General features: G+C 37.3%; 1 protein-coding gene across 6 annotated transcripts in view; it reads right to left on the reverse strand.

Moving 5' to 3' along the window:
• SUPT3H (SPT3 homolog, SAGA and STAGA complex component) overlaps positions 1-26985 on the reverse strand; it is a 381938-nt gene that overhangs the window by 59330 nt on the left and 295623 nt on the right. For all 6 annotated transcript variants that reach the window (XM_043907629.1, XM_043907630.1, XM_043907632.1 and 3 more), the window contains one exon: positions 18189-18299. In XM_043907629.1, the coding sequence (XP_043763564.1) occupies positions 18189-18299 (111 nt within the window). The remainder of the gene's footprint in view (positions 1-18188; positions 18300-26985) is intronic.

Raw genomic sequence — 26985 nt, forward strand, 5'->3', positions numbered from 1 at the left:
TCCTGAGAATTCTTCTATTTCTTTCAAAGCAGAATTGCAGCATCCCTGTGGATGTCTGCTTTTCTTTGGTATAAAAAGAAAGGCGACTTCTCCTCCAGTGAGGAAATATGAAGCTGCATCTTTATACTGCAGGTGACCAGTGATTTTATTTAGCCTTATAGCACAAAATACTATCTGCTGGGAATGAATTTCTTAATGGGACGAGAGAAAGGTTCCCCACTAAGAATGCAGACAACTACAGTCTGTGTGGGAACCTGACATATTTCATGACAGCAATGTGAAGCCGTTATCCAATGAGAAAACAGTCCTTCCAAATTTGAAAACAAGATGTCTAGACTCTTTTCCTAATTGATGGCCATGCATAAAAATGTATCATAAAAATGTGTCTGCAATTGTACAGCAGCATACCACTAACAAAGGAACTTTTATCGGAAAAGTTAAGCTGTGTCTCTGGGAATTCATAATCATCTCAGTAATAGCTGTGTCTTAATATCCAAATAATTTGGCTATTTTGGGTTCTTCAAATCTTGTTTTCTAAGTGGTTATTTCTGGTGCCTGTAATTTTTCAGTCAAAAGCTTCCTGAATGGATAGTGATGATTCAGAGTCACCTCTATCAGGGGATAGTTTCATATTTATAATTGCTGTCATTAAAAAACCTATCTATTGACTATCAACTGTCACCTGCCTTAAATGTTATCAGTTTAATCGCTCATAAAATAGCCATACCAGTAAAATCTGACTTCACCCATGAAGAAGGATTTTCTATAACAAGGCCAACTCCAGAGCCCAATAATTAGACAATGCTTTCTTGGATTTAAACAACATAAAACAAAACAAAACAACCCCTCCCCCCCAAAACGAGAAACTTGTCAGGACTTCCCTGGTGGGCCAGTGGCTAAAATTCTGCTTTTCAATGCAGGGTATGCAGGTTTGATCCCAGGTTGGGGAACTAAGATGCCACATGCCACTGAGCAACTAAGATCACATGCTGCAACCACTGAACCCACACACCACGAGCACACAGTCTATGCGCTACCACAAAAGATTCAGTCAGCTCCCACTACGGCTCCAGCATGATGCGAGGAGCTCAGCTTCACACTTTCTCAACGCCCAAGGATTCTTCGAAACATTTGGTATATAACTACCCACTGAAAATATTCAGTTTAAAATAGATCCTGCTCATGAGGTAACCTGGACATGACTTTTGCCTGATGTTCCAGGGGAATCAATGATTAATGCTGGATACTAATAATGAAGCAACCATATCCTTTTTATGGCTCTGCAGTGATCTATATACTGTTTAATCAAAAGTAGTGGAGTATCCATATTTACAGGCTATACCAAGTTCAGGGGGCCTAAACCTGACCAGGGAGATTAAGATTGGACTTTGTCCATTGGAAGGTTGTTCTCTCTTCAGACCATCATTTCGCTCATCTGTCAATTCATTCATCCATCTTTTGATGAGCTCCAAATAAGCAAAGACCATTATAATTCACTAAGGGAGACATAAAATGATTAAAACACAGTCCCTTGATCTATCTGGGGGTAGGCAGATCAGGAAATACAAAATATTTTGGGAAAAGTGGGTCAAGGTTCAAAATTTGTCTCTGAAGGAGAAAACAGTTCAGAGAGAGTCAAAGAAATAAGGAAGAGGAGGGATTTGACTCTTCCTACCATGTCCTGAATCACTAGGAGCTCCCTGGGCCTAGATCTATCCAAGTGTGAAAAGGTTTCCTTCTCTAGACCTTGACCCCTAAAAGAGGTATGGGCATACAGGGAAGCTGTCTTGAGATTAAAGTGAAGACAGTGACAAAATTCTTCCAAGCAAGTGTGAGAAACACTGCTAACAAAATTAGAAAGGGCCTCAGAGAGTTTGTTCATATAATATTATAGTATTTTTCTTTCCACTAAGGAGAAAGAGAGAAAAATTCTCAGTTTAGGTTGGAAGAAAAAAGTGTAAGGATTGGATGCTGAAATAACCTGGGAATAGTGATTTCACAGTTAAATTCTTAGGAGGTTTTAGAAAAACAGTATAAATTCTCATTTATCTTGAAAAACTAAAGGAAAGAAGGTCCTACTAAGATGGACTGAGAGAATGGACCAGGACTACAACTTATCACCAAATGATTTTGTTGGAATTATGAACCCTTTCACCCAGATACTTGAAATTAAATTTTCACATGGGTACAAGACATATTTTAAGAGAGGTCAGCGACTGCTAGCTGAAGTTTAGGAATCAGTGAAAGCAGGAATAGGAACCTTTCTAGATAAAGGTCCTTTCTTGATCCTCAAGTTGGAAACTTGTAATTAAAGCCAGTTTGTGATGTACTATATCTTTCATTCTTTCAATCTAAAGCTTCCAACTTCTCTAAGCTCTCATTCCTGGAAAAGCTTTTGGCAGTCACTTTTTGCAACCCACAATTTCTGTAGCTTTTCATCTTTTTACCATACCCTTTTTGCATCTAAGCCTCACTTCCCATATGTGGTCAGTAATGCCACCACCACCGGAAGTAAAATGGTCCTCAACATGTGTCTGTTTGCCCACACGGGGGCAGAAATGTGGGGCAGGAAAGGAGTCCAGCAGTCATGGAGCTCAAGATACTCTGAAAGTATAAAGAACACATTATTACCCACTTTGTACACGTGAATATAGACATGAAAACACCAGAGAATTCTCTGAAGGCTACAAAGAAAGAGAATCAGTGGGTCTGGGTCTCTGCCCCCATAGTCACATGTCAGACTGGATCTCCTTTGCACTTTTCAGAAGGGCATTTCTACTTCTGTGTTTTACGAGGATGACAATGATTTTAAAAGAAAAAACCATCTGTATGTCTTCTTTGGAGAAATGTCTGTTTAGTTCTTTGGCCCATTTTTTGATTGGGTCATTTATTTTTCTGGAATTGAGCTGCAGGAGTTGCTTGTATATTTTTGAGATTAATCCTTTGTCCATTTCTTCATTTGCTATTATTTTCTCCCAATCTGAGGGCTGTCTTTTCACCTTACTTATAGTTTCCTTTGTAGTGCAAAAGCTTTTAAGTTTCATTAGGTCCCATTTGTTTAGTTTTGCTTTTATTTCCAATATTCTGGGAAGTGGGTCATAGAGGATCTTGCTGTGATTTATGTCGGAGAGTGTTTTGCCTATGTTCTCCTCTAGGAGTTTTATAGTTTCTGGTCTTACATTTAGATCTTTAATCCATTTTGAGTTTATTTTTGTGTATGGTGTTAGAAAGTGTTCTAGTTTCATTCTTTTACAAGTGGTTGACCAGTTTTCCCAGCACCACTTGTTAAAGAGGTTGTCTTTTCTCCATTGTATATCCTTGCCTCCTTTGTCAAAGATAAGGTGTCCATAGGTTCGTGGATTTATCTCTGGGCTTCTCCAAAGAAGACATACAGATGGCTAACAAACACATGAAAAGATGCTCAACATCACTCATTATTAGAGAAATGCAAATCAAAACCACAATGAGGTACCATTACACGCCAGTCAGGATGGCTGTTATCCAAAAGTCTACAAGCAATAAATGCTGGAGAGGGTGTGGAGAAAAGGGAACCCTCTTACACTGTTGGTGGGAATGCAAACTAGTACAGCCGCTATGGAAAACAGTGTGGAGATTTCTTAAAAAACTGGAAATAGAACTGCCATATGACCCAGCAATCCCACTCCTGGGCATACACACTGAGGAAACCAGATCTGAAAGAGACACGTGCACCCCAATGTTCATCGCAGCACTGTTTATAATAGCCAGGACATGGAAGCAACCTAGATGCCCATCAGCAGATGAATGGATAAGGAAGCTGTGGTACATATACACCATGGAATATTACTCAGCCATTAAAAAGAATTCATTTGAACCAGTCCTAATGAGATGGATGAAGCTGGAGCCCATTATACAGAGTGAAGTAAGCCAGAAAGATAAAGAACATTACAGCATACTAACACATATATATGGAATTTAGAAAGGTGATAACGATAACCCTATATGCAAAACAGAAAAAGAGACACAGAAATACGGAACAGACTTTTGAACTTTGTGGGAGAATGTGAGGGTGGGATATTTCAAAAGAACAGCATGTATACTATCTATGGTGAAACAGATCACCAGCCCAGGTGGGATGCATGAGACAAGTGCTCCGGCCTGGTGTACTGGGAAGACCCAGAGGAATCGGGTGGAGAGGGAGGTGGGAGGGGGGATCGGGATTGGGAATACATGTAAATCCATGGCTGATTCATATCAATGTATGACAAAACCCACTGGGAAAAAAAATAATAATAATAAATAAATAAAAAAAAATAAAATAAAATAAAAGAAAAAACCGTGTTTGCTTTTGGGGAGCATGTTCTCTATTTTAGGCATAGTGCTAGGAACTTTCAAGGGTTACTACTAAATATTTGCTAAAAAATCAGTTATTTTCATAACTGATTAAACTGGGGTTCAGGCCAGTCATTTGACTCCAACCATCAAAGACAGTAGAATGTCAAATGGTGACTTACATGAAATAGTGTCAGTGAAATTTTTGGTTCATTTAAGATTATCTTTTAATGTTTATTTATTTAGGATAGTCATAATCCTACTATCTTTTAGGCTGTTGGAATGATGAAATGGTATTATACATTTAAAACCCTTAGAAGACAATCTCTTAAAATGAGGCTACTTATGTGTATACACGCAAATACACATATAAATTCTACCTGTCTAAAAGACTACATAGACACACATATACATTTTGAATAAAAGTGACATTTTAATGCAAATACTGTGCTCACATACCTGGCGCTGATTTCCCATGCAGTCCCCACATCTCTGAAAAGCACATCAAGAGGACTGACTAGGCTGCGCCAGTGTGACGGACTGGTGAGCTCCTGAGGTGTCCTTTGCCTCTGCAGGACAGGGAGTGCCACATAAACCCGCAGGAGGATAAATGAAGCCTCCTGAGTGTTCTGGAATAAACACCTCCAGGCTTGCTGGGGCCACAAGTAAAGGTGCCTAGAAGCTCGAGCCTTTGCTTCCAACAGCGTGTGACCTGTGACGCTGAGAGCCATGTAAGCCAAGCATTTGGAATGCTTCCATGCCATTTCAAGTATAATCGTGAAATTTAAAAATACTCCCCTATCACCATATAGAACAGAACAAAGTCGTGCTTTGCAAAGCTTTTTTTAAGTTAGATATTTGCATAGCTAAAAGCTATTTTAAAATTCTATCAGTATTGCTTTACTCTGTCAATATACTAACCTTTCCAGTTATTAAATATTAAGTATTAAGTGATTAAGATTACCCTCTAAAGTATTAAGATTACCCCCATGGAGAGAGCTGGTAACCTGCAAGATCAAGTTAAACGGCATATTCAGTGACCGTGAACTCCTAGAAAATTAGTTTAAAATGATGCATCACTTTGTCAAACTCTCTTAAGAACTAGCTTTTTAGGATCTCTCTTTAGAAATGTGAAACCCCTCAAAACCATTACCACAAATAGCCAATATCTAAAATAACTGCCAAGCCACCTGCTTTTCTCCAGGAAACACCATAAAACTCACAAGTTAGTAAAGCTTTGTAGAGCCTACAAAGTCTAGATCTTTCTGATGAAGCTTACTTATTGTTTGAGAGACTTTATTTCCCCTTTTCTGAGCCATGAGAAGTCCCCACATCAGGTTCAGTTCAAGGCACAGGCTTATGTGTAGAAGAAGGTTTCTGGGCAGAAGGGAATGCTGAAGAACACCTCTTTGTCACTTTGGTCTTGGCACAGTATTTCAGATGGTATTCATCTGGAATAAAGAGATCAATGACATAACACATCCAATTCTCCTCTCTAAGTGGCTTTACTAGAAGTGGGTAAGGGCAAAAAGATATAAATTCATCTGTCTGTAGGCAACCCAAAACATATCAGCTCGTCTTGGCGTAATTTAACCAATAAGATGATTTAGAGGACAGTTCAGTGGCACCACTTTTGGAAAGTAAAAGCTTAGCAGAAGGAACATAAATCAAAGGTGACTGGCAGGTAAAGGATATATGCAGCAATCAGCCAAACCACGTGCACCCTGGCACCAATTCAATAAGATCATTTATAACATTTTTAAGGCAGGAGTATACAAAAGGGGGTCTGGTGCTAACTAAATCCACAGATAGCTTACATGCCACTGAAATAAACACTTCCAGATGCGGGTGTACAAAAACCTTTCACAGAAAGAAATGTTTTCTTTCATAAAGCTGAAGGAGGGACTCGTAGCGGGAAGGGCAGAAAGTCTGAGATTGAGCTTCTTACAGATGGTCGTGTCGGTGAGCAGGGAGTGTAGGGTGAGGATGAACTGAGCATAGCACGTCTCCACTTAGAAGCATCGCTATCATTGCTAAGACTGGATTTCTGTTAAAACAAGGTAAAAAGGCTAACAGTACATCATTCCATCATCCTCCAAAATCTGCTGTCTGAGTCAGCGTTGCTCCCATTACTTCCCTGAGACTTTATTTTGGGGGAGGTGATGGAGATAACAGGTTCACACAGAGATGAAAGCCACTAATCAAAGTTTAGAAAAACGATGCTCTGGTTATTTTTACCAGCACAAAGCTATTGGGGGCATGGCATTAATGATGAAAACATTTCCAAAATCTGGCCAGATTATAGTCATCTTTCAGGAATGCATGACCAAATTCATTAATGGCTTAGAAAGTCAATTTGTTCACCCAAACAGCATAATAATACATGGGACTTTCTGGTTATATATTTAAACATTCCCAGAAGTTCAAACAGAAAGTTGGAATGCCTGTTTTTTGTTTTTTTTTAAGGTTCAGGTGAGCCATGCATTGAGCTCTCCCTCCTTCCCCCAAGAAAAACCCCTTGAAATTAGTTTTCTTGTTGAATCTTTAAACTAATGCAAATTCTCTGTAAGCATCTGGGTAGAGAGTTTATTCTTGAGACTATTTCTAATTATCTGCTTTATGCATTGACCTAAATCACAAACTTGTCATCTACTATTCTTCTTTCATTCAGGATCTTGTTCTACTTGTTCTTTATGGCAAATACCTCTTGAATAGAGCCCTGTCTTCTCTGCTGTTGGTGTCACTGCCTCGGCAGAGGCTGTTCTGTCTTCTGGCCTGTAATACTGTGGTGGCCACTTGATCAGTCTCTTTGCCAATTACATCTCCTAACTCCAGTCCCTCCCTCCTCCATCCCATCAGCTGGGTTACTTTTTTTTTTTTTTTAAGAGTTCACATTTGTTCGTATGAATACCTTGCTTAAAAACTCTAAAATTGCTCCCTGCTGACCATATCTGTTGTTTACAAACAAATTTTCCAAACAAAATCTTCCTGAAAACTCAATATATATGACAGATAAAAGCTTATCTGTACTAATTTAGGGAAAACGCTTTATTATTCTGCAGAAGACCTGTAAAATAATCTGGGGTTTCTGTAGAGCATGATTAGATAACCGCTGGCCTGATTGATGAAGTCCATATAAACTGGCCTGGGATTCAAAATCCCTCTCAAACTGTCATCAGCTGACCTTCGACACTTCACCTGCTCTCAGCGTACTTCAGACCCAGTTCCTTACCCTGGTTCAAATAGCCATTCTGCCTTCCTACATTTTATTTTCCCTCATTTTATTTCTGCTCTTCTTTCTGCCTGAGCTATCTTTTCACAGTTCTCACTCATTTCCTTTACCTCCATCTCATAAAGTCAGTTCAAATGTTAGTGACTCAATGTCAGACAGTGGCCTCTTCTGCATGTTCCTCCTCCCCCACCCCCAAAACACCAACCACAGGGCACGGCTTACACGCCCATCTGAGCATCTCCTTCACTATACTGGAACATCCAGCTACTCATGTCCATAGAGTATTTCCCCCTTTCAACAGATTTTTAATACACGTTTAGCAACTTTTACTGAACTATTAAATGGAGATACCAGATCTATAAGGATCTCAGGCCATGTGGGGATGTTAAGCAGAAGCACTTCCACTTCTAAATCATGTCTGGTTCAATCGTACCAATAAGGATTCTATCAGATGAACTGCTACTATCTAAACCAAACGACGAAAGCGAGTGCTCTCCTCGGCATGTGAAGGGTACCTCATGCTATCAGGAAGGCATGGACTTCGAGGGGTTTTTCCAGCAGTGGCCGATGACAGGCTGACTTGGAGCAGCGCAGTCCTGTCTTGCCTCCTTATTCATTTTGCCTTTAACCACTTGTGAGCTGCTTGTGTGGGTGCAAGATGCTGCTGTCACCGAAACCGGAAGTGGGGTTCATTCACTCACAGGAGAATCAACTCCTCACACGGTCGTCTTCGGACAGCGGCCTCAGAGAAAAGCACAGTGGGGAGCTAGGTGTGCTTCTGCTTCCCCTCCTCTCTCTTCTGTTTTCTCCTCTTCTCCACACCCCCTCTCTTTTCGTTAAACACCAAAGCTTGCTTCAGGGAGGAATGCTTGTCAACTACAACTTATTTACTTATTAGGCTCTTAACCTAATTAGTCCAGCATATGGGAATGGGGGTTTCAGGTTAGATCAGGAATGCAGAATTAAATCAGGGCCAGAAAAATAGTCCTTAACTTCTCTCCTGGAAACTATAAAATCTGCACAAGTGTTTGAATTGGAATTGACAGGGACCTGCAGGTCGGGGCTGTGAACTTCTGAAGCCAGAGAGGCAACTCAGCTACTCCTTCCCTGGTCTTTCCAGCAGGGGCACAGTTGCCCAACTGTCACCTTGAATGCACCTGGGCAAATTCAGAACCTGACCCTGGGCTCTGCCCTTGTGACCTCTGCCAACTCATCAGCCAAAATACTTCCAGATCTGGAGAGCTTGCTCCATGTCTTGGGTATACGCCCAGAACTGCAAACGCACTCCAGTCAGGTGGGAGAGCCTCTCCAGGTGCCAGGGCAAGAATTAACATCTGACTGACATATGGGCTACGAATTTTCTCTTCTCACAGCTTGGGGTCATGCAGAGGTGGTGTGTGGGAGTGGAATATTTGATCTGTGCATACACAGCCTGGGGGATTTGGTTTAAATCAAATCATAATTAAAACACCAGTCAGGAAAACAAGGCATAATTATTTTTTTCCTGCATTTTTTCCCCTACCTTGCATACAGTCTTAAATATATGTTGGGCACAATAAGACCCAGGTATCAGTTTCATTTTTGGAAGGTGTAAATTTTCCACTAAAAACAATCCACTTATTATGTTGTAGGAATTAACTCTGCAACGACATCAGTAAATTAAGTGACAGTTCAGTGATTGTATTTGGGTGACTAAAGTATGTAACCCTATTTAAGAAATCATCAAAAAGTAAATCATCTCCACTTCAACAGGCTCTCATCATGGTTGTCTGGAGGGAATTTTTGCCACACTATCAATAAAACAGTACACGAATGTTTTACTTAAACCAAACGCGCTATGACTGTTAGATGTTTCTGGCAATGGTTAATAAAGAATCTATCCCAATAAAACTAATGTGTTTTTCTCTAATATTCATCTACTTTAGATATAAAATATTAACTGAAAAATTTAAATGGTATTTTTGCTAGGTGAACCTTGGCAATTTAATATACTGAGTTTATGTCTAACTCAATGTTTACAATCTTATTTATAGACTTAAAAGGAAAACTTCTTGCCATTTTTAGGCCATACTTTTTAAGCTCAGAAATGTCTCAGCTTAGTTTAGTTCCTCCCAACTAATATTTTTGCTGCTTTCATGAATTTATGAGTTGAAAGAATCCTGTGAATTTTTAAAAGAAAAAATAATTTCCTGTCGGGAGTCACTCAAAATATTTTTCTATTCTCTCTCCATTCTCTCAGAAGATCGCAAAAACCTAGGAACTACAATAACACATTCAAATCTCAAGATGTGGTCCTTTTAGAATATTCTGCTCAAAAAGTTTCTCTTAGTTGTCAATTACTGCTCCTTCCTTGCACTCATGTTCAAATTCTTCCTCTCTTCTCCACCATCCAGACTGCCTTTTACAATGAATAGAGATAAGTTAACTTCTTAAACTACTTCAAATCCACGACCCCCACTAGAGAACACTGTCTCTTTTTCAAATTATTCCCCTGAAAATTCTAGGATTCTCTGCAGGATTTCTAGGGGCCTCTTAGATGTCTGATGTCAATGCCCATTTACAATTTTTTGTGCTACTCAAAGGTTCTGTCATCTTGTGTTTCATATTTGAACTTCTTGTCAATGTTTTGCTGTTTAGGAAGTTATGGCATGGAATCCTGGCCTTTCAGGTTTTTGTTTGTTTTGATATTTAAAGCAGTCCAAATAAAAACTCGATGTAAAACTGTGCAAGTCAGTCTGTCACCTTTGGGTGTATACAGCCCACACTGAACGAAGTGTGAGGTTCTTACTGCTGATATTAAGGCAGAAAAAAAGCAAAATGTTCCTGTTTACTGAAGAGGCAAACCAGCTGTTAATAACACCAGAATATTTCAAAATGGAACTGGGTAACTCTTTGTAGACAAATTCATGGGCTGTCCCAATGTAAGGTGTTACTGCAGAAAGCTCAGATGACGTAAGATCTCTTGTCCCTTCTCCCTGAATTCTGTCTGATGATTAAGAAACAGTAAGTAAACATATAACATGATTATGCCAACTCTACTTAGCAATATAGAATAAGACGCTGTGCTTACAACAGCAGAAAAAGTGTTGGTAATGAATTCACCAAATCTGGCTTCAACAAGCAAAGCCAAACAAATCCGACCCTGAAACTTTGAACCCCTGGAGAAGGGAAAGATGACCCACTTCAGTATTCTGGCCTAGAGACATGGGGTCGCAAAGAGTCAGACACGACTGAGTGACTTTCATTTTCACTTTCAATAGCTTATAAAGTTTTAAGACACCTTAAAAATATTTCGAGAAAACCATGAAGAGTTATGCTTGAATAAGAAATCCATATATTGATTCCCTTTAAACATAATCAGTTTTAAAATGTCAGCACTTATTAGATACTGTTAGTGAAACCATTTTTGAGCAAAAATTTCTTAGTATTTCTCTTTTGAGGCAAGACTATTACAGGCTTGTGTTGACCATTATTAAAACTGTTATATTTGTGAACTGAAATTTCTTAATGCTTAATGTAAATAAAATAAAATGTGGAAATAAAGTAGATAACTGTGATGAATATAATGTTACAACATAACTTTGATTTTGAAACATCTTCTCTATTCCTATTGAATGAGATTTTCAGGGTGGATCTTCTACATATAACAATCAGATTTCTGGAATATTTGATAGAGAAACCCTTCTCTTATGGAGCATCTTTCAATTCCTCTTGGAACACTTGTCTTCTATGCAATGTAGTTTAGGAAATGCTATTTCACATTTTCATAATAAGACCACTTAAATAGTTAAGAATAGAGGCCAATCTGCAAAAAGGGAGTTAATGAGGAATATTAGTGAGGATTCATTGAAGCCTGTGGTCCCTGTGAGCCACAGAGTATTTCTATTTAGCTCTTGTCCATGATGTAATTTTAAGTTGGTTACCTGATTTTTCTCTAACTATCAATTTTCGTACCTATAAAGTGGGGAAATCAACACTCATCTTGTTGTGTTGTAAGAATAACACAATGCAAATGAAAAGTTTCTATACAAATATTGTACGTTATTAATCAACTAATACTTCTCTGATTCTAATGACTATCTCTCAAGAAGTCTTCTAGTATTTTTACTACTACATTTCAAACATTCTCTCCCTAAGTAATCCTCAAGTGAATACTGTGTTAATTGAATCATTAGATTTCTAATATTCAACTGCTTATGACCTAAAGAAACCATTATTTCACATAATTTGACATAATAAATCTTGTAATTAACATTTCTGCCCCACCTTATTTTAAAATTAAAAACTAAATTAAAAATTTTACCCCTTTTCTAAACAATGCTCAATTTTAGGTTATTCTTATATGACAAATATGTTTGTGTGTGCTCAGATGCTGTCACATCCAACTCTTTGTGATCCCATGGACTGTAGCCCTCCAGGCTCCTCTGTCCATGGAATTTTCCAGGCAAGAAGACTGGAGTGGGTTGCCATTTCCTCCTCCAGGGGATCTTTCCAACTCAGGGATCGAACCTGAGTCTCCTGGGGCTCCTGCATTGGCAGGCAGATTCTTTATTGACCACTAGTGCCACCTGGGAAGCCCCATATGATAATAAATACGCCACACATCAATATTTTTTTCTGAGAACCAGTGGCCCATACCTATGAAAAGGTACTTGGCGCCAACCTAAATGATAGATTTAGTACTTCCAAAAAATATACTGAGAAATTTTTACTTCCAGTTAAAAAATATTCTTAAAAAATAGTTATGAATTCATCCACAATTTCTACTTGGTATTTACATTTAAAAATTAATATTTTATAACATTTTATTTTCCAGGTTGAACACATTAAGATGCAGACAAATTTTATGTGCTCGACATAAGAATTATTCACGAATGTGAAATTCTAGATCAAAACAGTCAAAGCAATCTGCTATGCCACTTCTGTTTTTAAAAGTTTAACATGAGGAATTCTTAAAGGAAATTTCTTATTTTTGACTCTTATTTGTCTATTGTGAATATTTCTGAAGAACCAATGATATAAGAGCATTTCCAGCATCCCTAATAGACATAACACATCAAAGTAAATGGCCACAAGGGAAGAGTAGTCAGCTAAGATTCGAGAGGCTGGGTTACAGAGCCAGCCGGGTCAGTCACTTACAAGGTGCCACTGGGTTCAAGGCAAAGCTTCTCTGAGACTGAATTAAATGACTTTCTCAAGTCTTTGTTGCTGTTCAGTCACTAAGTCATCTCTGACTCTTTTGCGACTCCATGGACTATAGCCCGTCAGGCTCCTCTGTCCATGGGGTGTCTCAGGCAAGAACACTGAAGCGGGTTTGCCAATTACTTCTCAGAGGATCTTCCCAATCCAGGGACTGAACCCCATCTCCTGCATTGGCTGGCAGGTTCTTTACCACTGAGCCACCTGGGGAGCCCTTCTCAAGTCTTAGCCAGTTTTAAAATGCTCAGCCAGATGTCTCACAATTTAAGACAGCTGAGTGGGTTTTGAAGCCGCTCACTTCTAGGGACACACTTAGGTACCATTCAGATAAATGAGCAAGCTTAAATGAGAAATTTTAGTTTTACTATTCTGCTTCAACGGAGAGCCACCTGGTAACATGTAAGTTCAGGAGGGTGAGATGGTTTTCCTCTGTGAATATCATTCAGGAGAAACTAATATATTTAGGCATTACACATGGGATTATGTCATCCCCTTGGTGTACATAGTTTGCTTTCTCTGGCTTTCAAAATTACAGACCCGGTTTTCTGTCAGCCATTTCCAGCACTTCTCACTGAGGACTGGGGCTGCGCTTCAGAGGCGGTAACCAAGGGCACCACCCACTGCTTGTACACAGCCAGGATCTAGAGAAAACACATGTCTGACCATCCTTTTCGTGACAGATAACACAGTCCACTGAGTTATTCTCTGTGGGTATTTTCTTCAAGAGAAAAAACAAAATGCTCTAATTGTAAAATCTACTTCATTCACAAAATTTTAAAATGCTTTCTTTTCCTTTGACCTGAACAAGAATATTCTAAGAATTTTTTTTTCTTTTTTAAAACCATTACCAAAAGCATTTGAATCTTTAGGCTGCAAGGAAATACTCTTCTGTTACACAATTAAACTCAATTAAAACAATTAAGTACCAATTAACTGTCTGACAGAAAAACTCATTTAAAGCTTTTGCTATACTGTTTTTTTTAAGGCCCTAAAAGTTTCTTAATATAAGTTTTATTTTATCCTTTACTTTTCTGTACTTTAATTTTCTAACATGCTAGCATTATTTTCATAATTGGTAAACTGAGGAAACTTTAAAAAGTGAGAAAAAAGAGACTAGTAATAATTTATGCTTAAAAATTATACCAACTTTGATATATACATCAGCCTCTGAAAACCTTTTTTCAATAACTTACGCAAATATATAAATTCATATAAACTGAATTTGATGAAGCTTTACAAATCTGAGGTTGTGCCATTTGTTCCGTAGATTTCTGTTTCACAGGAGCTAGTAAGCAAAACCTAACTAGCAAGCAAAAATCAAGTGGAAACTATGGACACACAGTTGCTGAGACCTTATTTTTTAATATGACAGTGGTGGTAAAAAAAAAAAAAATCCATTAATGTTCTTCAACCACAATTAACTCAAAAAGTGAAAATGAACATTAATTTATTCTCAGGAACAATAATCTTTAAGTAGCTTTTACATCTTAATGGCGTAAACTATAAGTCTGTAAAGAAGTCACATTATAATTCAAATTTTAGTTTCTTCTACGATCACAAAGTGAGGCGTCTGTGTATGTGTGTGTGTGTGTGTGGTGGCGGGGGAAATGGTTTCTACTTTACTCAATTTGTATTTTTACCTGATATTTTTTAGAAAATATACTGCAGCTACTACTGCTACCTCCACTACTATTACTTCCACTATTATTAATACAATACATTGAGAGCTCATCGCTTGTCAAGTTCACAGTACTCCTTAGATTCCATCACAAAGTATGTTCTATTATTATGCCCATTTTACAGATGAGGTAACTGAGCCATAGAGAGGTTAAGGAACTCCCTTAAGGCTACTTTGCTAGTAGGTGGAGACTTGGGATCTTAATCTTGGCCATTTGGCTCTAGGGTCAATCACCATGCAATATAACTTCACATAATACCAACTACAATGAGTAAAAGGATAAGATGACAAACATCAAAATGTCTCAGGATACCCCAGTTTGCTAAGTACTGTAATGACTACAAATCGCAGGCTCGGAAGTGATTTTCAGAATTATTTAGGAAAAATTAATAATAAAAGGTAAACTAGTCCTTTTAAATGTTCTTTAGCATTTAAGATAGATATAGAGAAGATAAGTCACCATCACAGAAGATCAGGAATACATACAGCCATGGTAAAAGTTGCGGGGGAAAAAAAAAATCTAACTTAAATTAACCTCAGCTTAATCTCAGTTAATCTTTTAACTTCTAGGTATGATACTCTCTTCTGATCTTCTGCAAAGGGTTGAGAATAAATGAAAACACTGAAAAGAAAGAAGTCACCGAGTAAAACCAACATGCCAAAGGCAATATAGTTGTAACTGGCTGAGTGGGGACTGGAGGTTTATAGGTGTCTCCACAGCCCTGGTATGAAAGGCAGGAAGCTGCTGTCTCTGTCACTCCGTCCCCTCCCTCTCCAATGCGGCAGCTACCCAGTGCAAAACACTGTTCGTACTCCTTTCTACCCTCCACCTTACACGGCTTTAATCACCCCTCTTCTGCCATTTCAACTAATTATTCCCAAGGGGAAGAATTCACTTTCAATTCTTCATATAATGAACTGCATTCCTGAAATCTATCATGGTGTAAATTTGTACAAAATCATTTCACAAGTCATACAGTAGAAGACAGAACGATGCCACATCAAAAGCAAAATTTTTTTGGCTTACTGGTTGACGTTGGAATTCAGTTTCCAAGTAACCTACTGGTTGTCATTTTAATTCTCCAAATTTGTCTCATAGTTTTAGCTAATTCCTAAAACTAATTCCTAAAGTCAAGTTATGGGTACTGTAAATGAGGTATCTCATTTATATACACATTAGACAAGCACTTTATGTTCAGAATGACACGTTGCAAAGACAGAATCTCTATGTTTCATAAATATAAACTAGCTGTTGATGGCGATTTTAGTTTACAAAGGAAATTTCATACTGAGTTAGTTCAGCCTTTCTGCATAATTTAGGTCCAGTCTAAGGTTGCTAGAGACACAGCCCACATGCCTCCTCTCCTTTTAGGAGTCACAGCCCAAAGCCCAGGAAGCAAAGTGTCCCTAGTGCAGCATCAAATATCATCTCAGGGAGTGGGCATCAGGGAACTCAGCATCAGCATCTTCCCAGCATCAGGAGCATCTCCTCTTAACAGTTGCAGGGATGAGGGAACCTGGACCGGTGTTCACACTGTTAGCATATGTAGTCTGCAAATCTATTCTACTTTAAAGAGAATTTTTAACTTTAAAAGGCAGGTTTATGTATTGTAATACATAATACTGCCTGATCCTACTACTCATGCTAGACAATGGAGTGGGCATATACAGCCTTGTAGGCTGGGCAAATTATTATAGTTCCAGGTAATGGAGTAGACCATTCAAGGTCTGAGGTGTGAAGAAAACTCAATGTCCACCTATGGTGGCCTTCTTTCCCATCTGCTGTTGATGCTGTTCATCTCTGGCAGTGGTTAAGCAGGCCTTCAAGATCATGGCTCCTTTGTTCTGTTTTCCAGATCTATTTACACTAAGCATTTTTAAATTGCATTATTAGTTTAAAAAACCATATTGGTTATATGTTTATTAGACAAAAATCAGCTTAAACTATATCTGAGTGTGTGTGTGTGTGTATTCTGAATATTTCAATACATTTCCTGCCATATACTACAATCTTGGATTATAAAAGCAACAATACATGACTATCAGGTTAGACATGGAGGAATGAATATATATGTATACACAGACACACAGATACAGTGTCATCAGCCAAGATGGTTCTCAAGTGATCTGACCAATGTTTTTAAAAACAAAAAACCTGAAGAATTAAGGACCTTACCACCACCACCACTTCTGTTTGAAGAAACATCACAGACCTTATGATTAGGAGATTTCCCTTTATGGTAGATACATTTTCCTTTATGTAATTTTACCCATTACTTTTAGTAACCATTTTAGGTTATTTCTCAAAACCCCTGTCTCTCTTTGCTACCCTTTAATTAGTTCTAGATTATTATCAACTTTGCCTTTTTCTTCTCTCTCTATTCCATTGCCTCAGACTATTAGTCATTATTTGGCTCTTATCTATGGATCTGAAAATTTTAATCCTTTGTTATAAATTGGTTCTTTCAATTTCAGTTGGTTTTTAAATTCTTCCAATCAACTCATATTTCTCTAAATCTCATCTCCCTTTTTGCGAATCACTTAAAATAGTCTCACTTGTCATGTAGGAAAAAAAACAAGAGATACAGACTTCGTTCTTTCAATTGTAATAACCTAAAAGCACTCATTCAAAAGGATATACTGCTTAACCAGTAACATATGATTAATATAAATATGATAAATCATATATATGACAAATTTAATACATTAACCAGAAGTGAAAATAATTGTCACCATTATAGAAAGCTTCTAGAGACAAAGAAACTCTGATACATTTTTGCGGTCATATTGATAATGCATATGATTAACAATAACCAAAGAAAACAAAGAAGGCTAAGAAAGCATTCTCTTTAACTGAAACACAAGAAAAAAGATGATGAGATAATTTAGAAGAAATTATGACTTCTATCAACAGATAATAGCAAAATTCACTCAGGAAAAAACATATATGTTATGTATATACATATGCATAATGTTACACATACATATTCTGCTTTAGTATGTTAAAGCAGATTTGAATACAAAAAAATGAAACAAATGGTTAATTCTACTGTCCTTTAGTCATAAATCAAACCTAACTTTCTGAAAATCAAACCAATCCCTTACAAACAGAGAAGGACTTGGAGAAAGTTATATTAACATGAATAAAGATTTTTCTTAAAAGGGCCACAAGATGAGCATTTAATTAACACACATACACACACTCTTTCTTTAGGCTGTTGAAATATAAAGTCTTTAATTCTCCATTAAAAAAAAAAACAAACCTTGATTATAAGCTTTAAAACCATTTGAAGATGTGGAAGACTGTCTGCCTTTCAGCCTACTTCAAAGCCAGTAGAGAAATCATTTCTTCTTCTTCCAACTCAAAGTATGTTTAGGAGCAGAACATCTGATAGAAGTGGTATTGCCAATCTAACCAATTTTAAAATATAAAGTGCTTCTAGCAATATTTGGATACATATAATTTGACAAAAAAAGTTTTATAAACCTAAGCTTTGAAAAATAGAAAATATAAGCCCCAAGGAAAAAAAAAGCATAATTTGTAATTGAAAGAAAATAATATTTTGTAGAGAAAAAAACTGTTCTTCCAAAAAGAGACAAAAATGACTAACTCTTATTTCCCAAGAGAATTATGCCACTTTTATACAACAAAATTACAGCCACCACAAATTGCTTTCAACAATTCCATTGCTGCTTCATTTGACCACTTGAAAATCAAAATTCTTTCAGATTATAAATATAACTTTTTATAACTCTGTTATTACGTACTGTGAATGGGGAAAGGGGGCCAATCTTGTGGCCATAGCGTCGGACGGCCTCTCTGATGTGGCTGGGCTGGATGGCATCGCTGTGAGCCTCAACACCACAGGCCGCAGTGCTCTGCGACAGAAAAACACATAAATTGTTACTAAATCAAAAACACACAACACAACTACAGTGTATAAAATATGAAAATAAACTTTTATAAAATGGACGGTTTTTCCCTCAGGATGCACATCAGTGCTGCCATATACTACATCTAACAAAAAAAAAATTCCATTAGCAAATCAAAGATGACTTTTACATGACCCCTTCCAAGCAGACCAACCAAATGCAATTTTTATGCCCCCAATATTTCACCCAGGCCTGCATGTCAAGGTACAGGACAACAGAGCCAGTTGTGAGCGGTTGAAAAGTGTCATGTGAGCTTGCTGAAAGAACTACAGGAAGCTATTTTTTTAAAAAAACATTTAAACATTTATTACTATAAATGTTTCTTGGGAGCTAGTTGGATGTATTTCTGAAATAACCTGAGGGTCATCAATTTTAAAATAAAAAATCTAAAATTGCTATATATTTATTTATAATACAGGGGATGGTCATAGAAGATCATTTCAACTTGGTTCCTAGTTTTCTAAGTGTCCTTTGTGCAAAAACAAAATAAAACAGAAACTATTACTTTACTCTGTCTCATCTGTAAAAGACAGGTTTGAAAGTACAAAAAGACACAAGAATGAAAAAGATTATTTGCAATAAGAGTATGGATCTCAACTCAAGAAATGTATGTAACATGATTTTTAAAAAATGAAATAGGAGTATTATATGTTTGTGATTTAGTTGTAGGCTTTGGCTTCTCAAATACCTTGGTCTCGATCCCAGCCATCTCAGTTACCAGTTCTGTCAAGTCATGTAAGATACCTGTATTTTAGTTTCCTTATCTGTAAACAGAGTAATAATTTTAACTGCTCTATAGGGTTGCTGTGAAAATTAAATGAGTTAATATGTTTAAACCTCTTAGAACAATGCCTGACATATGTTAGCTATCAACAGCAGTAGGTTATTATTTAAATTAAAAACAGCACATCCATGTTCTTGAAATGATAAGCTAATTTACTTAAAAGTGCAGTAGGTACCAGATGCCAAGTCATCAACATTAAAGAATCAAGAGAAAGAAATAGTAGCCCATGTATTACTATCATTCTCATTGTAGAAGTACCATTCGCAGAATTCCTTATAGAGGTATATCTAGCATGACCTCTATTGAGAGTGATCTGGCAAATCTTATCAAAATGAAAACCATGCTTGATCCAACAATTTCATGATTTCTAAGGATTTATCCTGCAGATATATATTATACAGGCAAAATATAGATAGCTAGATAGATAGTCACTGCTGCACTATCTGAATTAATGAAGCAAATGTTCACCAAGGAGAGACCCATGAGCTCAATTATGATATTCATTCAGTGCAGCAGAAACCACAGCACCCACCATAATGAAGGAGGCAGCTCCATACAGATTCCTACGGAGCTATCTATAAGACACACTGTTTGAGAAAATGCCAGGTGTACAACTGGATAACCATGCTATCAGCTATTTTTTTTTTTAAAGGCTGAACAGTATATGCTCATTTAAGCATAGGTGATATCTGCAAAGACACCCCCAAAATTAGTAACAGTGCAGAATTTCTTTCTCTAGGAGTACAGATGGGTGTCTGGAGCATATGGGTTAGAGGAAATATTTTTCACTGCATATCCTTCTGTGCCCTTTAAATATATTTCTTGTGCCCTTTGCGTGTTTTTTTTTATTATGAACTAGTAAAGTAATTAAAACATTCTGACAAAGAGCATCTGCTAATTATTCAAGCTGAACCTGAAATAAGACTAAAATATAAAACGAGAGCTTGATTATTTTTTATTATTTTTAACAAGATTTGAAATAAGCCAAATAGGAATATACTCTAGAGTATCTTTCTCAATTTCATTCCAACAATACCCTAAATAACATAACTGCTGTGCCCACAATAACAAGGATTAAATTATCTTAACCCCTCACTTTGGCACTCATATAAGAGTGCACACATAGTTTTTCTTTAAAAAGAAAAAATGCTTTCTTGATTCTTATCCCAAGTACTTTGTTTCAGTTGGAGTATATTAGAATAAATGCAATTATCAAGTACCTGGTGAGGCTAAAGACTCTTTTGTGAGTTGGGCTGTCCAAAAAGTTTGATCAGGATCTTATAGACAAGCCAGAAGGGACATTTTGGCCAACCCCATACAAAATGGGGTCATTAAGAGGGCAATATCCTGCAGACTAAGGGGGTAAGGGGTTCTTCCAGAGCTTTCCTCTGTGAAAGCTTTCTCCCTGAAAAGTGGATTTATTTCTTTGCTACATGGCCATTGAAGAGGGTACTCTTCCTTTACTTTCCCAAATAAGTTCGATTTTGGTATAGAATTTGTTGGTCAAAACCTCTCAGAACTTCTGGCATGGTGATCCAACTGACTTCAGAACACTGAAGAAGGAAGTGTATGTTAGAAACCACCGTGGCCACTATTTGTAAGATGGCAGCAAGTAAGCCATCCTGTTTGAATCACGTTATCATTGCTAAAATGATGAGGTTACCTTATATAAAACTAAGAATATTCAATTTTGTGAAAAATGTCATTAAAATTTCTATTTTGCCAGTTTCTGGTTTATCTGCTACAATTAAGCCACTGCAAACACCAGCATAAGTTACCACATGCACTTCTTCACCCTCCTGATTTGCCCATTGAGTTCTTTGCAAGGAAATCTTTAAAACGCAAGTGTTGTGTCTGCAGTATTGTTTTCACCTCAAAAAATACCTTCACATTTCTGTAAACATCCCTTTCCTCACCAAAGTACTAGTAATCTGTTTAAGTTCAAAATTCATATCAAGTTTAGAATTTTTACTTCAGCAGTGACTTCATAAATTTTGTAACAGTCTTCAAAACTGTTACAGAAGGATTAGCATTAAATTTATGTATTTGCTACACTAATAAAAATATTATGTTATAAATACATATGAAGACTGTTAGATTTATATACCAATTTAGCTTTCTCATTCTGCTTGAGCCCACATCTTGGAATATTCTTTAAATTTTCAAAAATGAAACCCACATGTTTGACAAAATACTGAGTGTTGTTGTCTATAGTGTATTTGTCAGAATTTCTGTGGGGACTAAACTCCTAATTTCCTAAAGTCAAGAACAAGGTGCTTGGTAAAGTTCTTCTTCATATGTCAGGTACCCTTTCCCCGGCTGTATTCATATTCCATTCTTGGATTCTTCCATTTCATTTTTAGTTATGTCTTTTTATTAAGAAGCTGCTGCTCAACACTGGAAGCTGAAGTATCACACGGAGTTCTCCATATTTCCTGAATCTAAGCATTGTCCCTCTTCTGTCCTTGCTGGCTTGAACTGAATAAAATTCTTCAACAGTTTCAACTCTCAACTGTGGTACAAGAAGTTACACTGAAACTTCTGTTGCCCCAGGATCTCTTATCTGACTCTTTTCTTCCCAACATAAAAGCTGTTGGGAAGAAACAACTTTTTTTTAAATCCTTTCTCAGCTTTCCCCTTGCCAGGTAATCTAATATTTAAGAAGGACCTGGAATCTCAGATAACTGTCTCTTACTCTTTTCAGGACTACATCTTCTGATAAACTTGATACATTAGACTCTAAAGAGGTGTAACAAAGGAGTAGTAATATGTATCTCCGGTCAGAGCAAGTGAAGGGTTAGTAGTGTTAATACCGACTTCTGTCCCTCACTGACCACATGGATTGATGTATGATCAGAGTGGGCAGGCAAGTGCCTTTTTTCTCCTCACTCTTGTACACAGAGCTCTCTCAGTTCTTTGAGTTTATAGAGGATTTCCCTTCAGATGAAGTTGGACCACTCCTTGGCCAAAGGCTATAGTATAATACAGTTAAAAACAGTTAATTTTCTCATTCCAAAATTTAACTGAAATGTTGTGTAATCTGTCATTCTATGTAAGTAGGAAGTGATTTTTTTTTTAAACTAAAGAAATTAACTAGAAAAGGTATTTGAAAAGAAGACAACAAAGAATCACCAAATTCAAAGATTCATATATTATAAAATTTGGAAAAAACATAAGATATTATCTATTCTAAACTTTCCCAACTCCCCACATTATAGGTGATAGAGTGAAGATAAGGGACACTCCCAAGATTAAAATGACAGTATTAAGATATGATTATATATCAAGTTCCTTGGCTTTTAGTACCATCACAGCTGAGGTTTCCAGTGAGTAAAAAAATCAAAATATAGCAAGAGCTTGAATATGGAGTAGGAAATGGTAACCCGCTCCGGTATTCTTGCCTGGAGAATTCCATGGACAGAGAAGCCTGGTGGGCTATAGTCCATGGGGTTGCAGAGAGTTGGATCAGTTCAGTTGCGTTCAGTCGCTAGGTGTGTCCAACTCTTTGCAACCCCATGAATCGCAGCACGCCAGGCCTCCCTGTCCATCACCAACTCCCAGAGTTTACTCAAATTCATGTCCATCGAGTCGGTGATGCCATCCAGCCATCTCATCCTCTGTCGTCCCCTTCTCCTCTTGCCCCCAATCCCTCCCAGCATCAGGGTCTTTTCTAATCAGTCAACTCTTCAGATGAGGTGGCCAAAGTACTGGAGTTTCAGCTTCAGCATCAGTCCTTCCAATGAACACCCAGGAATGATCTCCTTTAGGATGGACTGGCTGGATCTCCTTGCAGTCCAAGGGACTCTCAAGAGTCTTCTCCAACACCACAGTTCAAAAGCATCAATTCTTCGGTACTCAGCTTTCTTCACAGTCCAACTCTCACATCCGCATGTGACCACTAGAAAAACCATAGCCTTGACTAGATGGACTTTTGTTGGCAAAGTAATGTCTCTGCTTTTTAACATGCTATCTAGGTTGGTCATAACTTTCCTTCTAAGGAGTAAGCACCTTTTAATTTCATGGCTGCAGTCACCATCTGCAGTGATTTTGGAGCCCCCCAAAATAAAGTCTGACACTGTTTCCCCATCTATTTCCCATGAAGTGATGGGACCAGATACCATGATCTTAGTTTCTGAATGTTGAGCTTTAAACCAACTTTTTCACACTCCTCTTTCACTTTCATCAAGGGGCTTTTGAGTTCCTCTTCACTTTCTGACATAAGGGTGCTGTCATCTGCATATTTGAGGTTATTGATATTTCTCCTGGCAATCTTGATTCCAGCTTGTGCTTCATCCAGCCCAGCGTTTCTCACGATGTACTCTGCATATAAGTTAAATAAGCAGGGTGACAATATACAGCCTTGACATACTCCTTTTCCTATTTGGAACCAGTCTGTTGTTCCATGTCCAGTTCTAACCACTGCTTCCTGATTGGCATATAGGTTTTTCAAGAGGCAGGTCAGGTGGTCTGGTATTCCCATCTCTTTCAGAATTTTCCACAGTTTATTGTGATCCACACAGTTAAAGGCTTTGGCATAGTCAATAAAGCAGAAATAGATGTTTTTCTGGAACTCTTTTGCTTTTTCGATGATCCAGCAGATGTTGGCAATTTGATCTCTGGTTCCTCTGACTTTTCTAAAACCAGCTTGAACATCTGGAAGTTCACGGTTCACGTATTGCTGAAGCCTGGCTTGGAGAATTTTGAGCATTACTTTACTAGCGTGTGAGATGAGTGCAATTGTGAGGTAGTTTGAGCATTCTTTGGCATTGCCTTTCTTTGGGATTGGAATGAAAACTGACCCTTTCCAGTCATGTGGCCACTGATGAGTTTTCCAAATTTGCTGACACATTGAGTGGAGCACTTTCACTGCATCATCTTTCAGGATTTGAAATAGCTCAACTGGAATTCCATCAGCTTCACTAGCTTTGTTCGTAGTGATGCTTCCTAAGGCCCACTTGACTTCACATTCCTGAATGTCTGGCTCTAGGTGAGTGATCACACCATCATGATTATCTGGGTCGTGAAGATCTTTTTTGTACAGTTCTTCTGTGTATTCTTGCCACCTCTTCTTAATATCTTCTGCTTCTGTTAGGTCCATACCATTTCTGTCCTTTATTGAACCCATTTTTGCACAAAATATTTCCTTGGTATCTCTAATTTTCTTGAAGAGATCTCTATTCTTTCCCATTCTGTTGTTTTCCTCTAATTCTTTGCATTGATTGTGAGGAAGGCTTTCTTATCCCTCCTTGCTATTCTTTGGAACTCTGCATTCAGATGGCAATATCTTTCCTTTTCTCCTTTGCTTTTCGCTTCTCTTCTTTTCACAGCTATTTGTAAGACCTCCTCAGACAGCCATTTTGCCTTTTTGCATTTCTTTCCATGGGGATGGTACAACCGAGCAACTAACACTTTCACTTTCTTGAACGTAGAAGATGTGGATAAGTAAATTTAAAAAGCAATTATTTTACGTATGCATAATTACCAGGTTAATTATAAATTTCTACATAGTTTGTAAAGCAAATCCACTGAAGAGGTCCTTAAGTAATATTTTACTACTCTAGTTTTAGTTACTGAATAAGTTGGAGAGCACTATAGCCGAAATTCTTTAGAACTACTTTATAATACAGAAGTTCCTTATAGTTCAGAGTTTCCCATAATAAATAAGCACTGAGACCTGTCATTCTGAAAATAAAAGGGGGAATCCAGATATGAGGATGAAATTTAAATCTGCTTACCATCAATTATAAGATTATATCTTGCCACAGTTCCACTACTAGTAGTGGCAAATAGTTTCTATTATGCCAACCAACTTGTAGAGAAAAGTATAAATTTTGGACAAATTATAAAAAACAAGTACCTGAAAGCAAGAGTGATCTAACCCAGACAAAAACTGAAAGGGCGAGTACTATATACAGGAGAAGGGAATGGCTATGGGTTGGTTTTCTGTTTAAGCCTAAGGGTAGGCCCTAGTCAGTATAGGGTCAGGGGACCTTAGAGGCATGAAGAACTATAGATCAAAGTTCAGGGCAACCACAGTAGGTATAAAGAGAAAAAGAAAATCCCAAAAAAGGACAGAATCAAAGAAAGGAAGACAAATATTAAGTGTATAAATTTTACCCAAATCTTTGACAAATTTCTAAGCTATTCCTTTGTGGGACTGAATCCAAGAAACCAAGTTAAACTAAATAAAGCAAGAGAGCGTCTAGCTGCTGAAGAGGAGTTTGAGTTTGGAGTTCATAGAGTTCCATCTAGAAGAGTAAACAGTCTGCTTAACATACATATGAACACACCACCAACACCAACTCTTCTCATAGGAATATTACAGAACCTGAAATCCCTACAATATATAACTCACAATTTCCAGGGTATAGTTTAAAATTACTAGAAGAAAGTGTGACTTATACTCAATGGAGTTCAAAACAATCCATCTAGAAGAGTAAACAGTCTGCTTAACATACATATGAACACACCACCAACACCAACTCTTCTCATAGGAATATTATAGAACCTGAAATCCCTACAATATATAACTCACAATTTCCAGGGTATAATTTAAAATTACTAGAAGAAAGTGTGACTTATACTCAATGGAGTTCAAAACAATCCAGATATTTAATTTATCATATGCGAATTTTAAAACAGCTATTATGAAATAAAAGAAGTTGTAATAAATAATAAAAAATAACAATAAACTATAAAACAAAATCAAAAGGAAATTATAAAACTGTAAAACAAAATATCAGACATTAATGGATGAGTGTTAAGATTGAACTGAAATTAGATAGAGTTTGGAACATAAGGGAAGATCAACAGAAGTTATTCAACCTGAAGAACAGAGAGAAAAGATTGAAAAGGAAATTAAACAGAGCTTCAGATACACGTTGAACAATATCAAAGTAACTGACGAAAATATACCTGGAATCTCAGAAGGGGAGAAGAGAGAACATGAGGCAGGCAAAATAGCTTAAGAAATAATTGCTGATAATTCCCCCCTCAATTTAAAAGTATTCAATTTTCAAGAGGTTCAGAGAATTCTAAATGGAAAAAATGCAAAAGAAAACCATATCTATGGATATCATGGTCAAACTGCTGAAAATCAAAAATAAAGATATGATTTTGAAAACATCCAGAGAAAAACAGCATATTACAAACACACACAAAAAAGCTACAAAATCTTCTGACATGTGATTAAAAACAGTGGATGCTAATATTTTCTCCCATTCTGTGGGCTGTCTTTTCATTTTGTTCATGGTTTCCTTTGCTGTGCAAAAGCTTTTATGTTTAAGTGGGTCCCATTTGTTTATTTTTACTTTCGTTACCCTATGAGGTAGATCAAAATAGATCTTGTTTATACCAGACAGTGTTCTACCTAGTATTTCCCCCTAAGAATTTTATATATCTGGTCTTACATTTAGGTCTCTAATCCATTTTGAGTTTTTGTGTATAGCGTTAGAGAGCGTTCTAATTTCATGCTTTCACACGGAGTTATCCAGTTTTCCCAACATTGCTTGTTGCTTTTCTCCATTTTATCACATGTTTTTGCCTCCTTTGTCATAGATTGGTTAAGTACAGGCGCGTGGGTCTATCTCTGGGCTTTCTGTCTTGCCCCAGTGATCTCTATTTCTCTTTTTGGGCCAGTAGCATACTGTTGTGATTACTGCAGCTTTGGATAAAATGATATAATCATTTGGGGAAAAGCTCTTGTAGTTTCTTTAAAAACTGAACACATAGCTACTCTATGATCCAGTAATTTCATTTCTAGCTAGCAATTTCATTTACCTACGAAAAATGAAAGCATTTGTCTATAAAGATTTGTACAATAATGCTAGTAACAGGTTTATTCATAAT

This window comes from Cervus elaphus, chromosome 7 (genome assembly GCF_910594005.1).
Source record: "Cervus elaphus chromosome 7, mCerEla1.1, whole genome shotgun sequence".
In the NCBI taxonomy this organism is placed as follows: domain Eukaryota; kingdom Metazoa; phylum Chordata; class Mammalia; order Artiodactyla; family Cervidae; genus Cervus; species Cervus elaphus.